The sequence below is a fragment of the Pseudochaenichthys georgianus genome, chromosome 9 (genome assembly GCF_902827115.2).
Source record: "Pseudochaenichthys georgianus chromosome 9, fPseGeo1.2, whole genome shotgun sequence".
Lineage (NCBI taxonomy): Eukaryota > Metazoa > Chordata > Actinopteri > Perciformes > Channichthyidae > Pseudochaenichthys > Pseudochaenichthys georgianus.
This window is the reverse complement of record NC_047511.1, coordinates 38,437,280-38,455,809: the sequence shown is the minus strand read 5'-3', so window position 1 is coordinate 38,455,809 and position 18,530 is coordinate 38,437,280. Positions and strand designations below refer to the sequence as shown.

Below are 18,530 nucleotides of genomic sequence, written 5' to 3'. Positions count from 1 at the left end.
CGGGTTCCCTGTGCAGCATAGAGATCCTCCTCAGATGGACGCACGGCAGGACTCTGAGATGCTGAGAAATTAAATGCAGGAAAACCAAACAAAATCAATGCAGTGACGAGGAGGAGAGCTGACTTTGACTCAAAGCTTCTCAGGATACTCCTCCACTGACTGTCAGCGCATCCCTCTTGAGTCTTTGAGGGTGAAGGAGTCGAAGCAGTTTCACAGCATGTCAAAGCACTGAAGGGAAGAGGTGGAGAACTAGTAACTGTTTGTTTACAATATTTACCATGTTTCCCCTGCACAGAGAGAGAGACCAGAGGAAGGCAGCAGGAAGAATAGAAGGAGGGAAGTGTACATGAGCGATAGAGAGGGAGAGAGAGAGCGAGCATTAGAGAGAGAGAGAGAGAGAGAGAGAGAGAGAAGGAGAGAAGGAGAGAGAGCAGCGCTGCAGTAGCATCCCACAGCAGACGGCTGAGGACTGCCGGTGTGTGTGTGTGTGTGTGTGTGTGTGTGACTGCACTGCTGAAGAGGAGGAGGAGGAGGCAGAGGGAGAGCAGACTCTGCGGGGCCGTACAGGAACACAGAGCAGCGGCAGCGCCACTGTTGGCCGGCATCAGGAACAAGTCCCCGCGCTGTCGCCCCGCACGCCGCCGCCGAAGGATCTGGACCCGCCACCGGCGCCCAGAGCCCCACCAGCAGCGCCATGGCACAAGCCGCCAAACATCTCCGCAAGAACAAGGATTTAGAAATCCAGCTAGAGCAGGAGCGCAAAGAGAAGGAGGAGGAGAGGAACAAAAAGAGAAGTCGCTCGCGGGATAAAAAGCGCAAGGTACTGGGACAATTCACAGGTGGGGTAGTCAGGGGTGGATAATGGGGGTATGTTGGGGAGGGAGGGGGGGCAGGAAGGTTGAGACGCCCCCCCCCCCACCACCTTTCTTTCTCTGTCATGTTAAGCTGTGGGGGTCCGGGGCACACATGGAAACTCAGCCATGAGTGTGTTTCTACTGCGTGTGGACACATGTCCTGTGCATGTGGACACATGTCCTGTGCATACAGACATGGGGACGACACGCTGCATGCTCTCCTGCTGCTCTCGACTGCTTTACCTGCTTTATTGACCGTCCTGTCTAAGCCGTCTTCTAAGTATAGTGCTCTCACTGTGTCTCTGTCCCTCTTCACCTCTCTCTCGCCCTCTCTCTCTCTCCTCTTTGTTGTAACACTGCGGAACAGTGAATGAAATTCCAACACAGATGATCTAATCATCCGTGAGACGGGGAGCTGTGTGGCGTTTTAATGACTGCAGAGCAATACCTGCAGATGTGTGTCTAACTGAGAAGTCCCAACCCTCGCTGTAAACATACACCTAGCCTCCACCAGTCAGCCACTGCAGGGACTCGGCGTCCAGCTGCAGAATCCACTGTATTCCTCTGGCCTCTCGTTGGATATACACAGAGTCATTAATGAGAACGAGTCATCCGCAGATTGTGCTGTTGTACGCGTCCTCTCGCCTGCGAGCCTGCAGCGTGCCAGGCTGCCTGTAAGCCAATCTGATGCTGATGCAGTAGAGACGGTGTTAGGGACAGAAGCACAGTTTCCACTTTCCCCCAGAGGGACGGCAGGACTGAAAGGCTGGTGTAGGGATTTGTTTTATTTGTTGTGCAAAAAAGAAGAGGGGGAAAGGTATGACTCAGAAGCACCTGGGATAAAGGAGGGGTTTGCTCCTGAACTCTTTTTGAAAAGATTCATAATCGTGTCATCAAAGACACATGTAGCACCACCTTGTCTGCGATGACAGTAACCCTGTAGGTTTGTCTCCTATTCACCACCTGGAAGAGGTGTGTGTGTTTGTGTGAGGTGTGTGTGTTTGTGTGTGTGTGTGTGTGTGTGTGTGTGTGTGTGTGTGTGTGTGTGTGTGTGTGTGTGTGGTTGAGGCAGGGATAAGATTTCTGGCGAGGGAACTAATGCATCCTAACTTTGACTGAAAGTGTATGGTTTCAGAGGATCCCATATCACTTACGTAACCATGCAGCTCAAGTCTTTCAAATAACTGTCCTGACTCTCTTCCAGCTCCCCCTCCCAACCACTCTTCCTCTTTTAACACCGGCTTACAGCCATTCCTGGTTTCTGGAGCAGATGTTAATACTGAGGGAAGTCTCTCTCTCTTTCTCCAGTACCCCGTTTGCTTCCTCTCCGACGCCGGCGGCGACGTAGTCAAAGTACACAGCTTGTAATTCAGAATTGTCCCTGTATAGCATGGTGCTTAACAACACCGGTGTTACACTCGGTCGGTTGGTTTCTTTCTTTGCCACTCTTTACCTTGTCAGCGGTTCTATCAGCTGTCTTGTGTATCGACCTTTCAACTGTCCGCGCTGTGCAGGCAAGGTCAACACCTTCTCGTGACAGAGCTAAACATTGCTTTACATCGCTCACACATTAACCAGCATGCACACACACCAGTTTTTCTGTATCATTTCAGCAAACCAGGTTTTTATTGTTATTTTCCAGGGTCCCTCCTCGCCGTATCCTGTACGCTGCTGGTGTGTGTTGAGTTATTAAGTGAAGAATCGCTCCTGGCTTTGTTTATGGATCTTTTCATGACTTGTGTAATAGTTTTTTGTATACTTATGGTGGTTGATTTATGATTGCTCTTGTATTTCGGGCTGCAGGAGCACAGTGTGAGGGTGTCAGCAGGTTTCTTTTGACTGTCACCAGGTTCAGTCTTCTGTGGTCCAGTGGGTCTTGTGGCCTCTAGGGGGCTGTTGCTTTTAGAGTCTTGTTTATTAGTATTACAATTGAATTGAGCCTCTCTTAAATACACATTTGGTTTCCCTCTTTATTGATATTATCCCTTTCTATTTATGGCTAATGCATGATTTTTTTTTTGTCCATCCCTGGGGGCACAAATCTGTTTCCACTGATGAGCGTCCATATTTTTTAAAGCTCACAATTCATCACCAAAGGGTGAAAGTGCCATTTTAATTGGCTTCATGGTGTGGCGGTATTGTACAGCACAGGTCAGATGCTGAGCAGTGGCTAATGCTGTCCTCAAATTACTTGTATTGATGAGTTTGCCCCTCCTGAAAAATGAGCATTGTCAGGATGTGAACAAAGGCCTATTGTCCCAGTCAGCACCTATTTCCACCTCATTCTGAATGTGGGTTTGCGTCTGCATCTGAAGCTGCTTTAATGTGAGGTGCTCCCTGCTGAGATGTGCACTGCCGTATGAAGAGGTGTTTGTATTGTTGGTCTCGTACCAGCATGACGGATAATAAAGAATCTAATGCACTTTTTAAAAGATATTAGTTGTTCTAGGTTATGGGAAGTGCACACCTGGTATTTATGTTTTAATGTAAAACATATATCAGTCCAGGTCCTGAATATTTGATGTATTTGCCTTGGTCTTAGTGTCATGTTGGCCGTTGCTGACTCATGTTGGCAAATCAAATCTGTTTTATCACGTTTATTAATTAAACACACATATAGAAAGACTAGTAGAATGGGGAACAAGAGGAATCAAAGTATTGTTCTAAATACCTTTACTGTATGAAAATTACAATATACTGCAAATAGCTCAAATGCAACATCAAATTGCAAATTCTTGAATAAACAAGACAATTTTATTTGTTAGCTTGAAAACATTCAATTATTTCCATTGGACTCTTTCTGTTGGTTTAAAAACCAGTTACCTCCCATTCCAAATGGTTTCAAAGCTACAGTATGTGAGTACTTGTAAGCCCAGGGTGTACACTAACCCCTTTCTGGATACATGTGCACAGCAGCTTTTCTGCCTGCAACAAAATGTATTTATCTCTCGTGTCGTTTTTCTTTGTTTATTCAGAGCATGAATCTTTTTGCTGTGCAGTGTGTGTGGTGACCACGCTGTGACGTGGGAATGAATATGTATATTAACACGCAACTATTATTGTTCCAATGATTATTTTCACTGTCGATTTTCATTTGAAAGATTACTAAAGTAGGCGAAGTTTGTAACAGACGTAACCAGCAAGTATCCCAATGTTTTAAGCCTGGATTCTTTGAGTACTCCGAACATTTGGGAGCAACATAATTATACATTGAAAATAAATGAAACGGTGTGGTGGGTGGGGCAAGTCCTTCTTAACAAGAATTATATTTTTCCTATCAGGTTATTTTATATAATGTAGTCTTCTATACATGTAGTTTTATCCACACAAATAGCCAAAACTCAAAAGATTAACAGCAGTTTATTGTAAAGTTGAACACAAATAGGAGCACATGTTCCTATTGGAGGAGCTGGAAAACTAAAATGACATCAACTTACCGTTGTAGCTTTACATGTGTTCTGTGTTTGATGAAGCTGCAGCTCATCCTGCGTGCACAACCAGTTTCTGTTTAGTCAAGCTGGTTTGTTACTTGCAAGTGCACAAAGAGTTGAGGCATCGGGGGGCTGACCACTTAGTGGTGATGGTGCTCAGACTTATCAATGATAAGTCTGGTCAGGATGCACTATGGCTGCTTTGTTGCTGTATAATGCCGGGCACTCAGAGGTGTTGCCTGCAGCTTTATGTCGCAGCCTACAGGCTCTTTCTTAAGTAAAACATCTGCATCGACCCTCGGGCTCCCAAACAGCTGCATACTGTAGACCCTCGGGCTCCCAAACAGCTGCAGGACGGTGCAGCTACAGTAACATGGCGGCCAGCGCACGTTGTAACGGTGAAGGTACTATCTAAGTGCCATTTCCATCTTCTGATAGAGCAGAGGGGGCAGCAGTGGATCAGCATTCCCGCCTCGTCTGTCTGCCCTCCAAAGTCTCTTGCCCTCCAAAGTCTCTTGCCCTCTCTGCTCTATCAGCAAGCTGGGCCTTCACTGAGGTTAATGTGTCGATGTCTGACACTGATTGGTGCTGTAGATGTTGATATGTGTATGCATGTGTGTGTGACTGTGTGTTGAGTGTGCGTCCAGGTTTGGTGCAGTGCATTGGGGGCTGCAGCAGTGACTAAGCTTATCAGAGGCCACTCTCTGCTCACCTGTACCCTCATACTGTGATCAAAGTCATGCATTTTAAATCATGCTTCAGATCAAGCTGCTGGCAGATGGTATTCCATTTCACGATTGACTGCCTCTACATGTAAATAGTGTTATGGGTGCGGATCTTTGTCTCTTATCTGGAACTCGGCTTCAGTCGATATCCGTTTCAGGCTCAAGACAAATAAACCGTGACCTTTTCTCATCAGAGGGATATTGGCCGCGCTCCAAACGAGGGCTGCAACCTACACTATTCTTATTTTAAACTGACGATACTCTTTCTGATAAATGGATTCATGAACTTTCTATTGAGACCTTTTAGGAATATTTCATAGTGTTGTGGAATATGCCTATTCACTCTCTTGCTGACACTTTGATGAGAAGATCAATACTACTTTAGCTGCCGGGCTACTTCTTGGCCGAAGCAACTACTTCCTGGAGACTAATGGTTGCCTGGCTACCTCACCATGAGGACCGAAAAACAGGAAGTCGCTGCTCCCGGCACAACCAGCCAGTTGTCGTTTTTAAACATGGTTATCTCTTCAGATTAAATTAACAAGATGTACTGTGTTAATCAGCACACTTTAGAGGTGATGGTGGGAAGATGTTGTTACCTCTGGAAGGAGCCAGGCTAGCCGTTTCATCCTGTTTTCAACCTCCAGGGAGTAAAGTGGGAAACCTCATTTCTCGACATTTGCATATTCAAACATCAGGGTTTCTCAAACGTATCACTGTGGTCTGATTTCATTCAAGGTCAGAAGACTGGAAAAATTGGTGATAAAAAAATAACGTAATCCGCTACTAGTCATTGAATGAATTAGTCACATGACATCTCCTCTGATTGGGCCAGCACAACAATAAGGCAGGCCGCAGAAAAATGAAAAAACATTAAACTTCATAACTTATTGTATTAATAACATGAACTATGGGCTGAGTCCGGGTAGACTTGCTGTTACTTTGAGAGGCCTTAATGTTTATGCATTTTTTTTTTAATGCTGGGGTTGAATGTCGAAAACCCATAGAAGACAGAAAGTATGATGGTTACTAAAAAGTAGCTTATTTCAAAACTTGTGAGGAGGATCTTTTAAAGTAGGGCAGACCCCTCCCCCCCACCACCCTTCCCTTACTGGTCTACAAGACCACTCTGTGCCAACCCCTGCTCCACACACTCAGGTGTGTGTTGTTGTAAAATGTATTTACTTTAAATTCTGTCTTTTACGCCTCTGCACTTTGGGTTTAATGGAGCCGGTATGGAGTGGCCGTATTACTTTCCTATAAATAATTTTCAGATGAGTTCAATTGTTAAGATTATAAGTCTTTGTAAAGATAGTAATGGGTGTTAGTGTGTGGCCCTGTGGAACCCCTTAGACAAATGACTCAGCAGGCCGAGGCACTCACTCGTGTTGATGGAGCCTGGGCATGAGTCTCCTTGAGCTCATGGCTCCACAGTAAGTGCTGCTGGGGCAGGTTGGAGCTGCAGCCTACTCTCCGTTAATTAAAGCAGCACTGGAAGGCACCAACCCCCACCTCCTTACTCCACCTCCTCCCCTTACCAGGGCGATAGGTCTTTATTTATGAGCTGGCAGAGACTGATTCCAAAGCCCACCCTTCACCCAATACTTTAATAAGAGAGACGAGACTACTCCCCTGCTCAAAAGGTAACCCGCCATCTCCCGAAAAGATAATGCAAAGTATCATCAAGCATCCAGCAGGAACTCCCTCCCTGCAGGTGGTCGGATTCCCCACAACTCCAAAGCCTGAGGATATTTTTAAAGCTTTCTCATCATTTTTTCATCAGTTTTATTCTCACCCCTGTGATTCGTTCTTTCTTTTAACAATGAAGCCACGAGCATCAGTTGTTGTTGTGATTCCTGGCAGGCGGTTGTAAATGAAGCTACATGCCACGTAGAACTGCAGTGCTTTCAGAAAAACGTGTCCCAAAAACAGCTTCGTCTAAACCTCCTAAAACATGAACAGTAGAAGCATCTGACTGCGTTCTTTTGTGAGGCGGCACATGAAATGATGCGTCATATTTGGAAGGGCTTCCTGACATTCCCTTCCTTGTGCCTCCTTCCCTTAATCGTCCTCTCTCTATCTCTCCTTGGCCGATTGCGCTAATCTCCTCCCAATTGTTATTCTAATAGTGCAGCTGTTGCGTAACTCCCTGCCGCAGGCATTGAGAGTTCAGGGTTCTTTAAATGGATCCTCATCATGCCCAAGTAAAGGGGGAGAGAGAAAGAATGAAGTGAGATCTTTGCAGAGGAATCTATAGGTCATATTTGGACGCCTTGTTATTTAAAAGGGAAGGACAGAAGGTGGTGCAGCGAGCGTAGTGCAGTGTCCAGGTACTCCGAGTCCTGCCTTAATGTTCCCAGACTCTGCAGCAGCTCCTGGACGTATAGGTGCGATGGCTCGGAGCATCTGCAATGTGAAACCTACCACTCACTGTATTGATCTGCTCTGTTTTGCTCTGGAGAGAAATATTTTATTCGTCCTATAGCTTCCAACAGTTGGTGCAATTTGATGCATTTTTCTATACTCATCCACCTTTTACTGACCATATGAATGTGTCACTCTTTTCATTCATGCTTCAGCGCACACACAAAGAGAATGCATACAGCGAGTAGGTTAGTGTGAGTGATGAGGTTGTCACCATGTCGGTCACTTTGCACCAGACCAAGACATTCATTCTACACATCCAGTTGTTGGATTGCCATGACGATGTGGACTGACATATATCGCCTCCAGTGGATGTGACCACGACGATCCGTTCAAAATGTCCATTTGTCCAGCAACCCGTTTATTGACCAAATATCTGCAAAACTAATCGCGTTCCCACCAGAAACAAAAACAATCCTGCAGTCCGTCACTGATGGAGTTAAGATACTTACATAGGATACGTTGTGACTCTCAAGGACCTTTAGCACACTCACTTGGCCAATGAAGTAGATTCTTATTTTCAATCAGCTGTATTTTAAACTAAGATGTTGAACATTCAAGATAGTATACATATTTTGTTGTCATATGTACAGGATAACTCAATCTCAATCTCAATCTTTATTTATTTATATAGCACATTTAAAACAACCTTCGGCTGACCAAAGTGCTGTACAGGGCAGGCAGTAACTACAATAGTGAATAACCCAATGGGAGTACGATAATAAAAACAATAATTAAAAACATAATAAAAAGCACAATAACTAGAAACATATAAAAAATAAATAAATAAAAAAACACATACAAATATAAAAATGTAATGCTAACTGCCTGTTATCCTGTACATATGACAACAAAATATGTATAATATTTAGCTTCATACAATGATATTCTTACTCTCAGCTTTCCAAACTTAAATATTAAGAAACTATACATCCAACAAACATTTAAGATAAAAACTAGCATAAGAAAAATATAAGCTGACATGCATTAAACAATTCCTGTCTGCATGATGTGCTGCATGATAAAACTAAATAATATATATAAACAGCAGAGTTGAGTATGGTGATTACATATATAAATATGCATACGAATAGATGCATGAATGGAACAGGATGGGTACGGTACAGTGTGCAAAACCATACAGTGACAGCCAGTGTTGGTGCTGATGGTCCTGACTGAACATGTTAGACATTATGCCTGGTTAACATCAATGTGTTAGCATTGCTATTGCAGTGTTAGCACATCCTCACAGAGCTGGAGACTCAGTCCAGTTACCTCATGTGGCAGGGAGCATTTATTCTGCAAGTGTGCATGTATCTGTGTTCACTGCGAGCATGCCAGAGTGGGACTGCATTAGTTGTGTGTGGGAAGCTCCTTATGTGTTGGTGATTGTGTATTTGGTGTTAAGATGAGCACTCGGACTGAAGGACTACAGCCCAGGGCTTGAGGAGAGGAGAGGAGAGTGAAGGCAAAGGGAAATGAAATATCAGAGGAGTGTGCGTGCCCCCAGGGTGACTCTGCGCCCTTTTCTTCTGTATTGAATGACGGGTGTCTTATTTACCTGATTAATATGATGATTCCTTTTTTCTGTCCGCCGGAGGGAAGACAAACAACTCAATTGAAAGCCCAGCAGTAGGTCATTACAGCAGCGCCGCTTCCCGGCTGTAATTCTCACTTCCAGTTCTGTGAGTGCGGACAATAGAGACCGTCTGACTCATGTCATGTGATGCAGGAGAAGATTGAGTCTATGATTGGAGTAGTGTTGTCACGATACCAACATTTTGGTTTCGATACCGATACCAAGTCAAGAATTGCGATTCCGATTCTTTTTCGATACTTTTCTTAAAAAAAGGGAAACACGGAATATCGGCTTTAAAATTAGGAATAACAGATGATTTTAGCAGTCAGAACAACTAAAGCAGCAGTGTTACTAAGAACAGAAACGCCAAAGAGTCACATCTAATAGAAATATATATAAAAGCATTTATTTTAATTGTGTAGCAGTGAGTTTAACATTTTGGCAGCACTGTTGAGCATTTTGAAAATGTATTTTCATGGCTCTGTGCAAGGCTGAGTCTTTCTATCTTTATAGCCACTGGTGTAAAGTAACTAAGTTCATAAACTCAAGTACTACTTGGGTACAATTTTGAGATACTTGTACTTTATTTAAGTATTTCAATGTTTCTTTTGCTACTTTGTACTTCTAATCCACTACAGTTCAGAAATAATGGTGTACTTTTCCTCCACTACATGTATTTAATACCTTTAGTTACTTCACAGATCTGGATGAATGATGTGAAATCTAATCAAGTGTTAAATCAGACTTTAGTTCCACCTGGAGTAAATCCACCAGCTACCCTGCAGTCTACAAAGTACTTCAGACTAGCTGCACCTTTACCAGCTTTGAGAACACTTTCATGATCAATCATTATAAAACATATCATATATATTATTCTGAGATGGACCAATCTGCACAATGACTACTTTTACTGTCGCTACTTTAATACTTTTACTTGAGGAACATTTTGAATGCAGTACTTTTACTGTAACAGAGTATTCCTTCACTCTGGTGCTTCTAGTACAAGACCTGAGCACTTCTACTTTTACTGTCGCTACTTTAACTATATTTTGATGATAATACTTTTGTACTTTTATTTGAGGAACATTTTGATTGCAGGATTGGTCCTACATTCTGGTACTTCTACTTTAACTCAAGTACAAGACCTGGGTACTTCTACTTTTACTCAAGTACAAGATATATACTTATACCACCTCCGTTTATAGCCTATGAAAAAAAGTAATAGAAAACGAAGGCTAAAGCTAACGTTAGCAGATAGTGATGCTAGTTTGCTAGCTAAGTTAGCTCAACGATAATATTGCGACGCTCTGCCGCTCCGACAGGGAGCTCTGCTCTGAACACCTGACTTCTGGCTCGTTCACAGACTTCTGGCGTCTTTTTTGTCAACAAGCCGAGGCGCAGCGGCAGTTGCACTCCCACTTGCAGCCATGCTTCTCGTTTTCTCACATGCTCTGGCAGCTAGCGCGTGGCCGCGTGCACGAGAGAGGGGAGGGACTTAGAGCGTGCTTGAGAGGAGCGGGACTGCAGGCACGGCTGCAGTGCAGGGAGTGGAAGCAGAGCGCTGAACACACACGGCTCTTATTAAACGGCGTTTTTTCACGGGAGTACTTTTCCCCGTAATTCTTAAAGTACCGACACTAATGAAACGGAGGAATCGTACCGTTTTTAACGGCAGGGTATCGCGGTACCTTTCAAGTATCGGTACACCGTGCAACACTAGATTGGAGTCTGAATCTCCTCACTGAATGAATCCTGCGTTGTCCCAAAGTCGCATCTTGAAATGCAGGTTATAAGTTAAAGAAACTAAGCTGTGCTTTGTAGAAGGTATCCACGTTTAGATGTGATGGCTAGCAGAGTGTTGGGGTAACAGGTGATGACATTATAAGGCCAGAACTTTGGACTTGCTAGGTGCACATCTTACTTAGTGGAGGGCAGAGTTCTTGAGTCATCTAATCTTGGTGTCAAGTGTCATCATGGTGTCTTGGCATCATGGAACGGTTATTAAAAGCTTAGCCACTTGACAACCTCTTCATCTAAATCCCCTGAAGGAAGAGGTGTCGCTTTGATTTGATCCTCTTCCTCACCCGACCCAGAGAGCAAGTGATGCTCTGCTCTTCAGGAGGAAGGCCACTTACCTGAAGATACACAGAACACACCTGGACTTACACTCATTCATGTATTCGTGTCACCATGACTACAATACGATACGTTCAAGGTGATGTGAGCAGCAGAACTAGCACACGTTATTTAATTGACTAAATTGTGTTGCTTTTTTGGTAAGTCAGCATCAATGCTAACGATGACTCTGGGCGATCTATCTTTCTGCATAACAATCGATTTGAATGTTTCTAATCAATTCTCAAATAATGTCATTGTTTGATGAAGTTAAAATGCTACAAGTCAAGTGGCACTTTTTATAATGCCCTGTTGCGTTACTCAAGCATGGGTTCTGAGTGCCGGCTTCAGTTTGAATACGGTTCAACCGAAGTCTAAAGAAAATCTCCTATATTTTATTTTATTAGAAAATAACAATGTGTGGTTCGGGTTAAGTCATTTCACTTAATGGCAAACATGTAGCATATCTGCCAAATGCCAGATGTTCTTCCTGATCTTAGAAACCACCGTTTAACCATAACTTAACCTTTCCTGGAGCTTGAGGTCCCATCACATGATCTTCCTGAGCAGATGGAGTTACCTAGCTGTCATGGAAACCTAGTAGTGTTGCACGGTGTACCGATACTTGAAAGGTACCGCGATACCCTGCCGTTAAAAACGGTACGATTCCTCCGTTTCATTAGTATCGGTACTTTAAGAATGACGGGGAAAAGTACTCCTGTGAAAAAGCGCCGTTTTAATAAGAGCCGTGTGTGTTCAGCGCTCTGCTTCCACTCCCTGCACTGCAGCTGTGCCTGCAGTCCCGCTCCTCTCAAGCACGTTCTAAGTCCCTCCCCTCTCTCTCGTGCATGCGGCCACGCGCTAGCTGCCAGAGCATGTGAGAAAACAAGAAGCATACCCAGTACCCAGGTCTTGTACTTGAGTTAAAGTAGAAGTACCAGAATGTAGGAACAATCCTGCAATCAAAATGTTCCTCAAATAAAAGTACAAAAGTATTATCATCAAAATATAGTTAAAGTAGCGACAGTAAAAGTAGAAGTACTCAGGTCTTGTACTAGAAGCACCAGAGTGTAGGAATACTCTGTTACAGTAAAAGTACTGCATTCAAAATGTTCCTCAAGTAAAAGTATTAAAGTAGCGACAGTAAAAGTAGTCATTGTGCAGATTGGTCCATTTCAGAATAATATATATGATATGTTTTATAATGATTGATCATGAAAGTGTTCTCAAAGCTGGTGAAGGTGCAGCTAGTTTGAAGTACTTTGTAGACTGCAGGGTAGCTGGTGGATTTACTCCAGGTGGAACTAAAGTCTGATTCAACACTTGGTTAGATTTCACATCATTCATCCAGATCTGTGAAGTAACTAAAGGGATTAATACATGCAGTGGAGTACAAGTACACCATGTACCTCTGAACTGTAGTGGATTAGAAGTACAACGTAGCAAAAGAAACATTGAAATACTTAAATAAAGTACAAGTATCTCAAAATTGTACCCAAGTAGTACTTGAGTTTATGAACTTAGTTACTTTACACCAGTGGCTATAAAGATAGAAAGACTCAGCCTTGCACAGAGGCATGAAAATACATTTTCAAAATGCTCAACAGTGCTGCCAAAATGTTAAACTGACTGCTACACAATTAAAATAAATGCTTTTATATATATTTATATTAGATGTGACACTTTGGCGTTTATGTTCTTAGTAACACTGCTGCTTTAGTTGTTCTGACTGCTAAAATCATCTGTTATTCCTAATTTTAAAGCCGATATTCCGTGTTTCCCTTTTTTTAAGAAAAGTATCGAAAAAGAATCGGAATCGCAATTCTTGACTTGGTATCGGTATCGAAACCAAAATGTTGGTATCGTGACAACACTAAAACCTAGATGTTTCATTTTTATCCAAGGTCAAGGCATTTTGTGTGCTGAGAAAAAAAAAGTACATTCTGGTGACAAATGAGCATCTTCATCTGCTGAGCAAGTTCATGTCATATAATGGAAAGCTGAGAAAGGACCTTGTGGTGAGGTCTTCAGATATCTGTCCCTCAGGGAACATGTATTTGGTAGAATGAAGTACAAAGGGGGAAACTGTACACCGTAGTTCATGAGTTATACAGTATCAGGGACATTTATGGTAACACATGTTATTTTGAAACAAATATATTTCACTACCAGCACTACAGGCAAATATAGCAAAATCTATCTACATGTCTATTACAACCATTAGAGGTTTATGAGAAAATGATACAAGTTTATTTAAGAAACGTATGTCGGATGAACTTTCCTGTTCATTTACTTACAGTTTTTAAAAAGTAAATCCAAACAGATCTCATCAGGGTTTAAAAAAGGGTTTTGATGGGATGGAATCACAATTTTGCCCCGGACATTACAATGATCCATAGTAATCCGCAGCGGGAGGTGGGTGGGGGCACCTGTCGTGTCAGCTGGGATATGAGCCCACTCTGATGTTGATGTATGTCGGTCATTCGGATGATGATTGAATGATGGAAGTTAATACTCAATCTCTCTGACACATGTGCCATTAAAGCAAGTGACCGTGGGCACTCAGATACTTAACTCTCTAATGTTAAACTATCTCTAACCTCACTATGTACTTAAACAATTCTGTGTGTGTGTGTGTGTCTTCGTGGTCATTCTTGTGTGTGTCCAAGCTCACGCCTTCATTGAACTGAGGCACGTGGGTTGTCTTGTGGCGCAGGATTTACTAGCTAGCTGGGAGGATAGTGGTGTCACCCAGCCTCTAATTGGCTGACCCCAGATATTTGTCTCAAGCAGATATATTAGCCATGTACCCCCCCCCCCCTCCCTGTTTCTCTCTCCCTCCTACAGTACATTCCTCCATCCCTCCCATAATCAATGTTCCTGCTTCAATATAGACGACAAAGTGTTGTAACTGCCGCAGTTACGCACAGTGCAACACTGCAAGACCATGCTTTTGATTTTTAACACCTCCCTCCCTCTCCCTTCTCAGCCCCTGAGTTTGCACTATAAGCGCTATGGATTTCACATATAGGGAGAGAAGCAAGAGAGATTAAGTGAGCAACAGAGAGAGGCAGAAGGGAGGGGGGGGTGGAGCATCAGTCATTTTTACTGTTTCGGCAGCCTAATGTTTTTGGTAGGCAGGAAAAGAGGAGACGATGCGAGTGCGGTGCATGTGTAGGGAATACATAACTTCCACCTCACTCATATATAAAACATTGGATGTAGTAAACAGTCATGTGTTCAGATGATAATTAGCTGCATTTTTCCCCTCGCCATATTAAATCCGTTTGGATCGAAGGTCCTCCGGGACTGTAGCGGTATCTGCTCCGGATGAAGGGGAATCTGCGTGTCTGCAGCAGCTTTGCAAGGTCACCCGCACCTCGCACACCATCGCATGTAAGCACACATGTTTGGAGACTTGGCACACGTTCATCCACTGTCCGCCAGCTCTGAGTCAGCAGTGCTGGCTGCTCTGTCAGAAAGTTGGATGTCGCCACCTAGTGTTCACACAGAGGACTTGCCAATCAACAATTGAACATTGACATCTCATGTATTTGTTTACATTTGTATTCCTCTCCTGTCAAATACTCTTACACAAAGTCTCTCTCTGCCACTAATGCCCCACATATCTCCCTCAGAAACACTGCCCTTTAAATATAGCCTTCACACCAACAGCTATGCTTTTACACACATCCATATTTCATTTCCTGTGCAGCGGAGTGCGGCACTGAAAATCCATCTTTACCGCATGGATCAGGTCACTGAGCACTGCGTCCTTTGGGTTTTGTCTTTTCCAAATCATTTTGGTCTGAGGTACAGAGAGACTTTCTTTGTTGACTGCTGAAGTAATGTCCTGACTAATCTGCATTTGGCTGCACTGACCTTGTTCTCTACCTTGTCTGCTCCTTTAGCCTACTCCTTCAAGTCCTTTCACTCACTGTGTCCACTCTTCTTTTCCCCCATCCCCTCTGCATAATGTATAGCACAGCTTGAGGCCGTGCTCACCAGTTAGTCCGCTGGTAATGGAGGAAACGTCTGTCAGAGCATAGAGCACTGACGCTGGCCTCAGCCTCCCCTTAGGCTGTGTGTGTGTGTGTGTGTGTGTGTGTGTGTGTGTGTGTGTGTGTGTGTGTGTGTGTGTGTGTGTGTGTGTGTGTGTGTGTGTGTGTGTGTGTGTGTGTGTGTGTGTGTGTGTGTGTGTGTGTGTGTGTGTGTGTGTGTGTGTGTGTGTGTGTGTGTGTGTGTGTGTGTGTGTGTGTGTGTGTGTGTGTGTGTGTGTGTGTGTGTGTGTGTGTGTGTGTGTGTGTGTGTGTGTTGTTCTTTTTGACCAAAATAACTGCTGGATCAATATGTTCCCTTTCCTTCTCATTAATATAAATCTGTGACAGATTCACAGTAGATTAACATTTTCTGCATTTATTAACGTTGAAAACATTTTTTAATAATTGTCTAAATCTCTTCCATGTATATTTGTAAACTTAAGTTTTGTCTCCAACAAGTTCTCAAAACGTAACAGTTCAAGACAATCTCTAGGAACAAGTTACTTATTAATCAATACAATAATGGAACATAAAAAGGACAATCTATTGCCCCGAGAGCCCGTTAGGCTTGCAACTGCAATTGAAATAACTCGCACAATAAAAAAATACAAGACCATGAATGCCCCGCTATTTATTTTTTTAGACATATTTTTTTTTGCATCTCTTGTGTGTCCTTGGTCAAGAGGCTAAAGGTCGTCGTAAAGCAACTTCCTTGAACGACTTGCTTTATTTCCATCTTTCCTCAGCGCTCTCACACCACATCCCCCTCTGTCACTCCATTATAGTCGTTTTTGCATTCTTACTTCCTGCTGAGTCGATGATGTTGAATCTACTTCAACACTTCCTCACTCTTTTTTAAAATATACTTTCCCACCCTCTTCTGTGATACATTATGCCCACTTTGTCCATATTCAGTCTTTGATCATCTTTGTCCCTGGTGATGTCAGGAATGCGTTGTATGTTTTATATAGTTAGTTATATAAGTTAAAAGCTTCTACATACAGTCCAATAAATACACCAGTTTATGACTTTCTCTTGCTGTTTAATATTAATATCTAGATTTTAGTATTGTTAGGTTGAGTATTTCCACCGTGTTTGCAGTATATCCATAATTTATAATGAATTTATTAGGTCTATTTTTATGTTTCGCATGCCTCTTTTGGTACACTTGTAGTATCGCTGAACTTCAGCCTCCATTGTTATGTAATAAACTCAGAATATCTTGCTATTGGGCAGAGGAGTATGCTTGAGTGTGAATATCTGGCTCGTGTTTCCAGTAAGCCATTCTGTCGAGTGAAATCCTTTCTTTCTTTTTGGCTTTAACTCTTTTTATTTGATAAGACTATCTCGGGCTGCTGAAACCACAATAAATGTAATTTCACATCTCGATGATGATATACTGTACAGCAATTGCATTTATCAAGTTAGTCTATACATGAAATGCCCAAATACTCTCAATATAGGATTTCATATTGATTTGGGTCGATTGAAAGACTATAAATGATCATGTTGAATTATTGATCATCTGTCATATTGGTTCTCTGTCCTTTGTACGTGCTTATACATCAAAGAGCCAGCACTCCAATTGCACTTTGCCACACATTATGGCATCAATTGAACATTGACATCTCATGTATTTGTTTACATTTGTATTCCTCTCCTGTCAAATACTCTTACACAAAGTCTCTCTCTCTGCCACTAATGCCCCACATATCTCCCTCAGAAACACTGTCCTTTAAATATAGCCTTCACACCAACAGCTATGCTTTACACACATCCATATCTTTTTATTAGATCTACCAAACAAATGTAAAGTTGTACATGTACATGTACAGTACATTGACCAACCCAGTTTGTTTTAAGTTTTTTAAATGTTACTTATACATGAGACTTTTATTTGAAGCCAATGCTTTGTCTTCAGCACATTTGTTCTTGTCCTTGATTTATGTGGCATCACTGCCCTCTTAACCGTAAGATGCTATAAATAACTAACAGATGTGGAGCATTATATTAGATGTGAAAAGGCTACTTTAAGTTCAAAATGTTACTTTTTTAATGTACTCTTGGTCAGCATGCCTTTTGTTATCACCCAATGTATGTCTCAGCACTGTCATCCAGACTGTTTGACTCAAAACAAAGATTCATGTGAAATGTTAAAAGAAAAAGCTGCATAGCCAGATTACAGCCGTGTGAGGACAGCCGTTGGATAAATACGTTTATGGAGATAAATGTGTTTCTGGATTGCCTTCAGAAATGAAGTTGTGTTGAAGAGATTTTAAGTGGAATAATAGGTTTAATGTATTTTTAGTTGTTAAAGATGTGCTGAGGGCAGATGGTGGGGGTAGTGGTGGTCTAATCAATGGATAGTGAGGTGGGCTGAAGATTGGAAGGTGTGAGTTCAAATCCCGCCTGGAACACCACCACTTGTGTGCCCTTAGTAAGGCACTTAGCCCTTAGTTACTCCAGGGAGAATGTCCCTGTAATTGGTAATTGTCGCTTTGGATAAAAGCGTCAGCTAAATGAAATGTAATGTAAAAAAATGTAATGTAATGAAGGATGAGCTGGTTTTAGCTCCCTCTGCTGGTCGGAGCGGGGTCAGATCTCATTTACATTACATTTGACACATTTGACTTGGTCAGCATCTGAGCAGGTTGACAGGATAGCACGATGCAATCAGTCGGCTGATAGTTGGTTCAAAGATCATTCACAAGACAAGGCCATGTTTGGACAGGGGACAGGAGGTGTGAAGGACCTGGATCAGCACTGCCTTTACAAGGAATCGGTCGTGTTTGGGTTGATCCGACACAAACAGTCACACATTGCCCCAGATACCAGTCGAGTGTGCAGTATACATACAAGATGTGTTCACACCCTCCTCTCCCTCTGATCCAGTGCAGCAATTCAACGCTGTTCTGCAATATTGTTACGCAGAGTCATCAATTATTCATTAAAGATTTCTGCACTTGGTTAGTCAGGGGGTTGATGGATGGAGAGATACAATTCCAGGGTGAGGTGGTTAAAGATTTATATAATTATCCCAAATCCTCAATTAAACTGTATATTCAGCTAATTCGTCTATAAAACGATTGATAAATAGACTAATGGTATTCTAAACCTTAGATCAGTGTGGTTGAATAGATAATTATGCAATCCAGACCATCTCAATTGATTCTCGTGTTCGGAAACGTGTTTTTCTGCCATTAAAGCCATCTCTCAGCGCCTGCCTCATAAACCCAACACGTGGCTCCACCTTCTCTGCATAGATCATTCTGGTGGTCCCTATAAATAACCGCATCATTGCAGTATATCAAGTGGAACTCAGGGTTTTTAATAAGAAACATATGCATTAGTATATAATGCAG

The 18,530-nt window shown here is 42.6% G+C and overlaps 1 protein-coding gene across 8 annotated transcripts in view; it reads left to right on the top strand.

Annotated features, from left to right (window-relative positions):
• Positions 1 to 468: 468 nt before the first annotated feature.
• ank1a (ankyrin 1, erythrocytic a) overlaps positions 469 to 18,530 on the top strand; it is a 95,281-nt gene continuing 77,219 nt past the window's right edge. For all 8 annotated transcript variants that reach the window (XM_034090989.2, XM_034090990.2, XM_034090993.2 and 5 more), the window contains exon 1: positions 469 to 820. In XM_034090989.2, the coding sequence (XP_033946880.1) occupies positions 695 to 820 (126 nt within the window). In that variant the 5' untranslated portion in view covers positions 469 to 694. The remainder of the gene's footprint in view (positions 821 to 18,530) is intronic.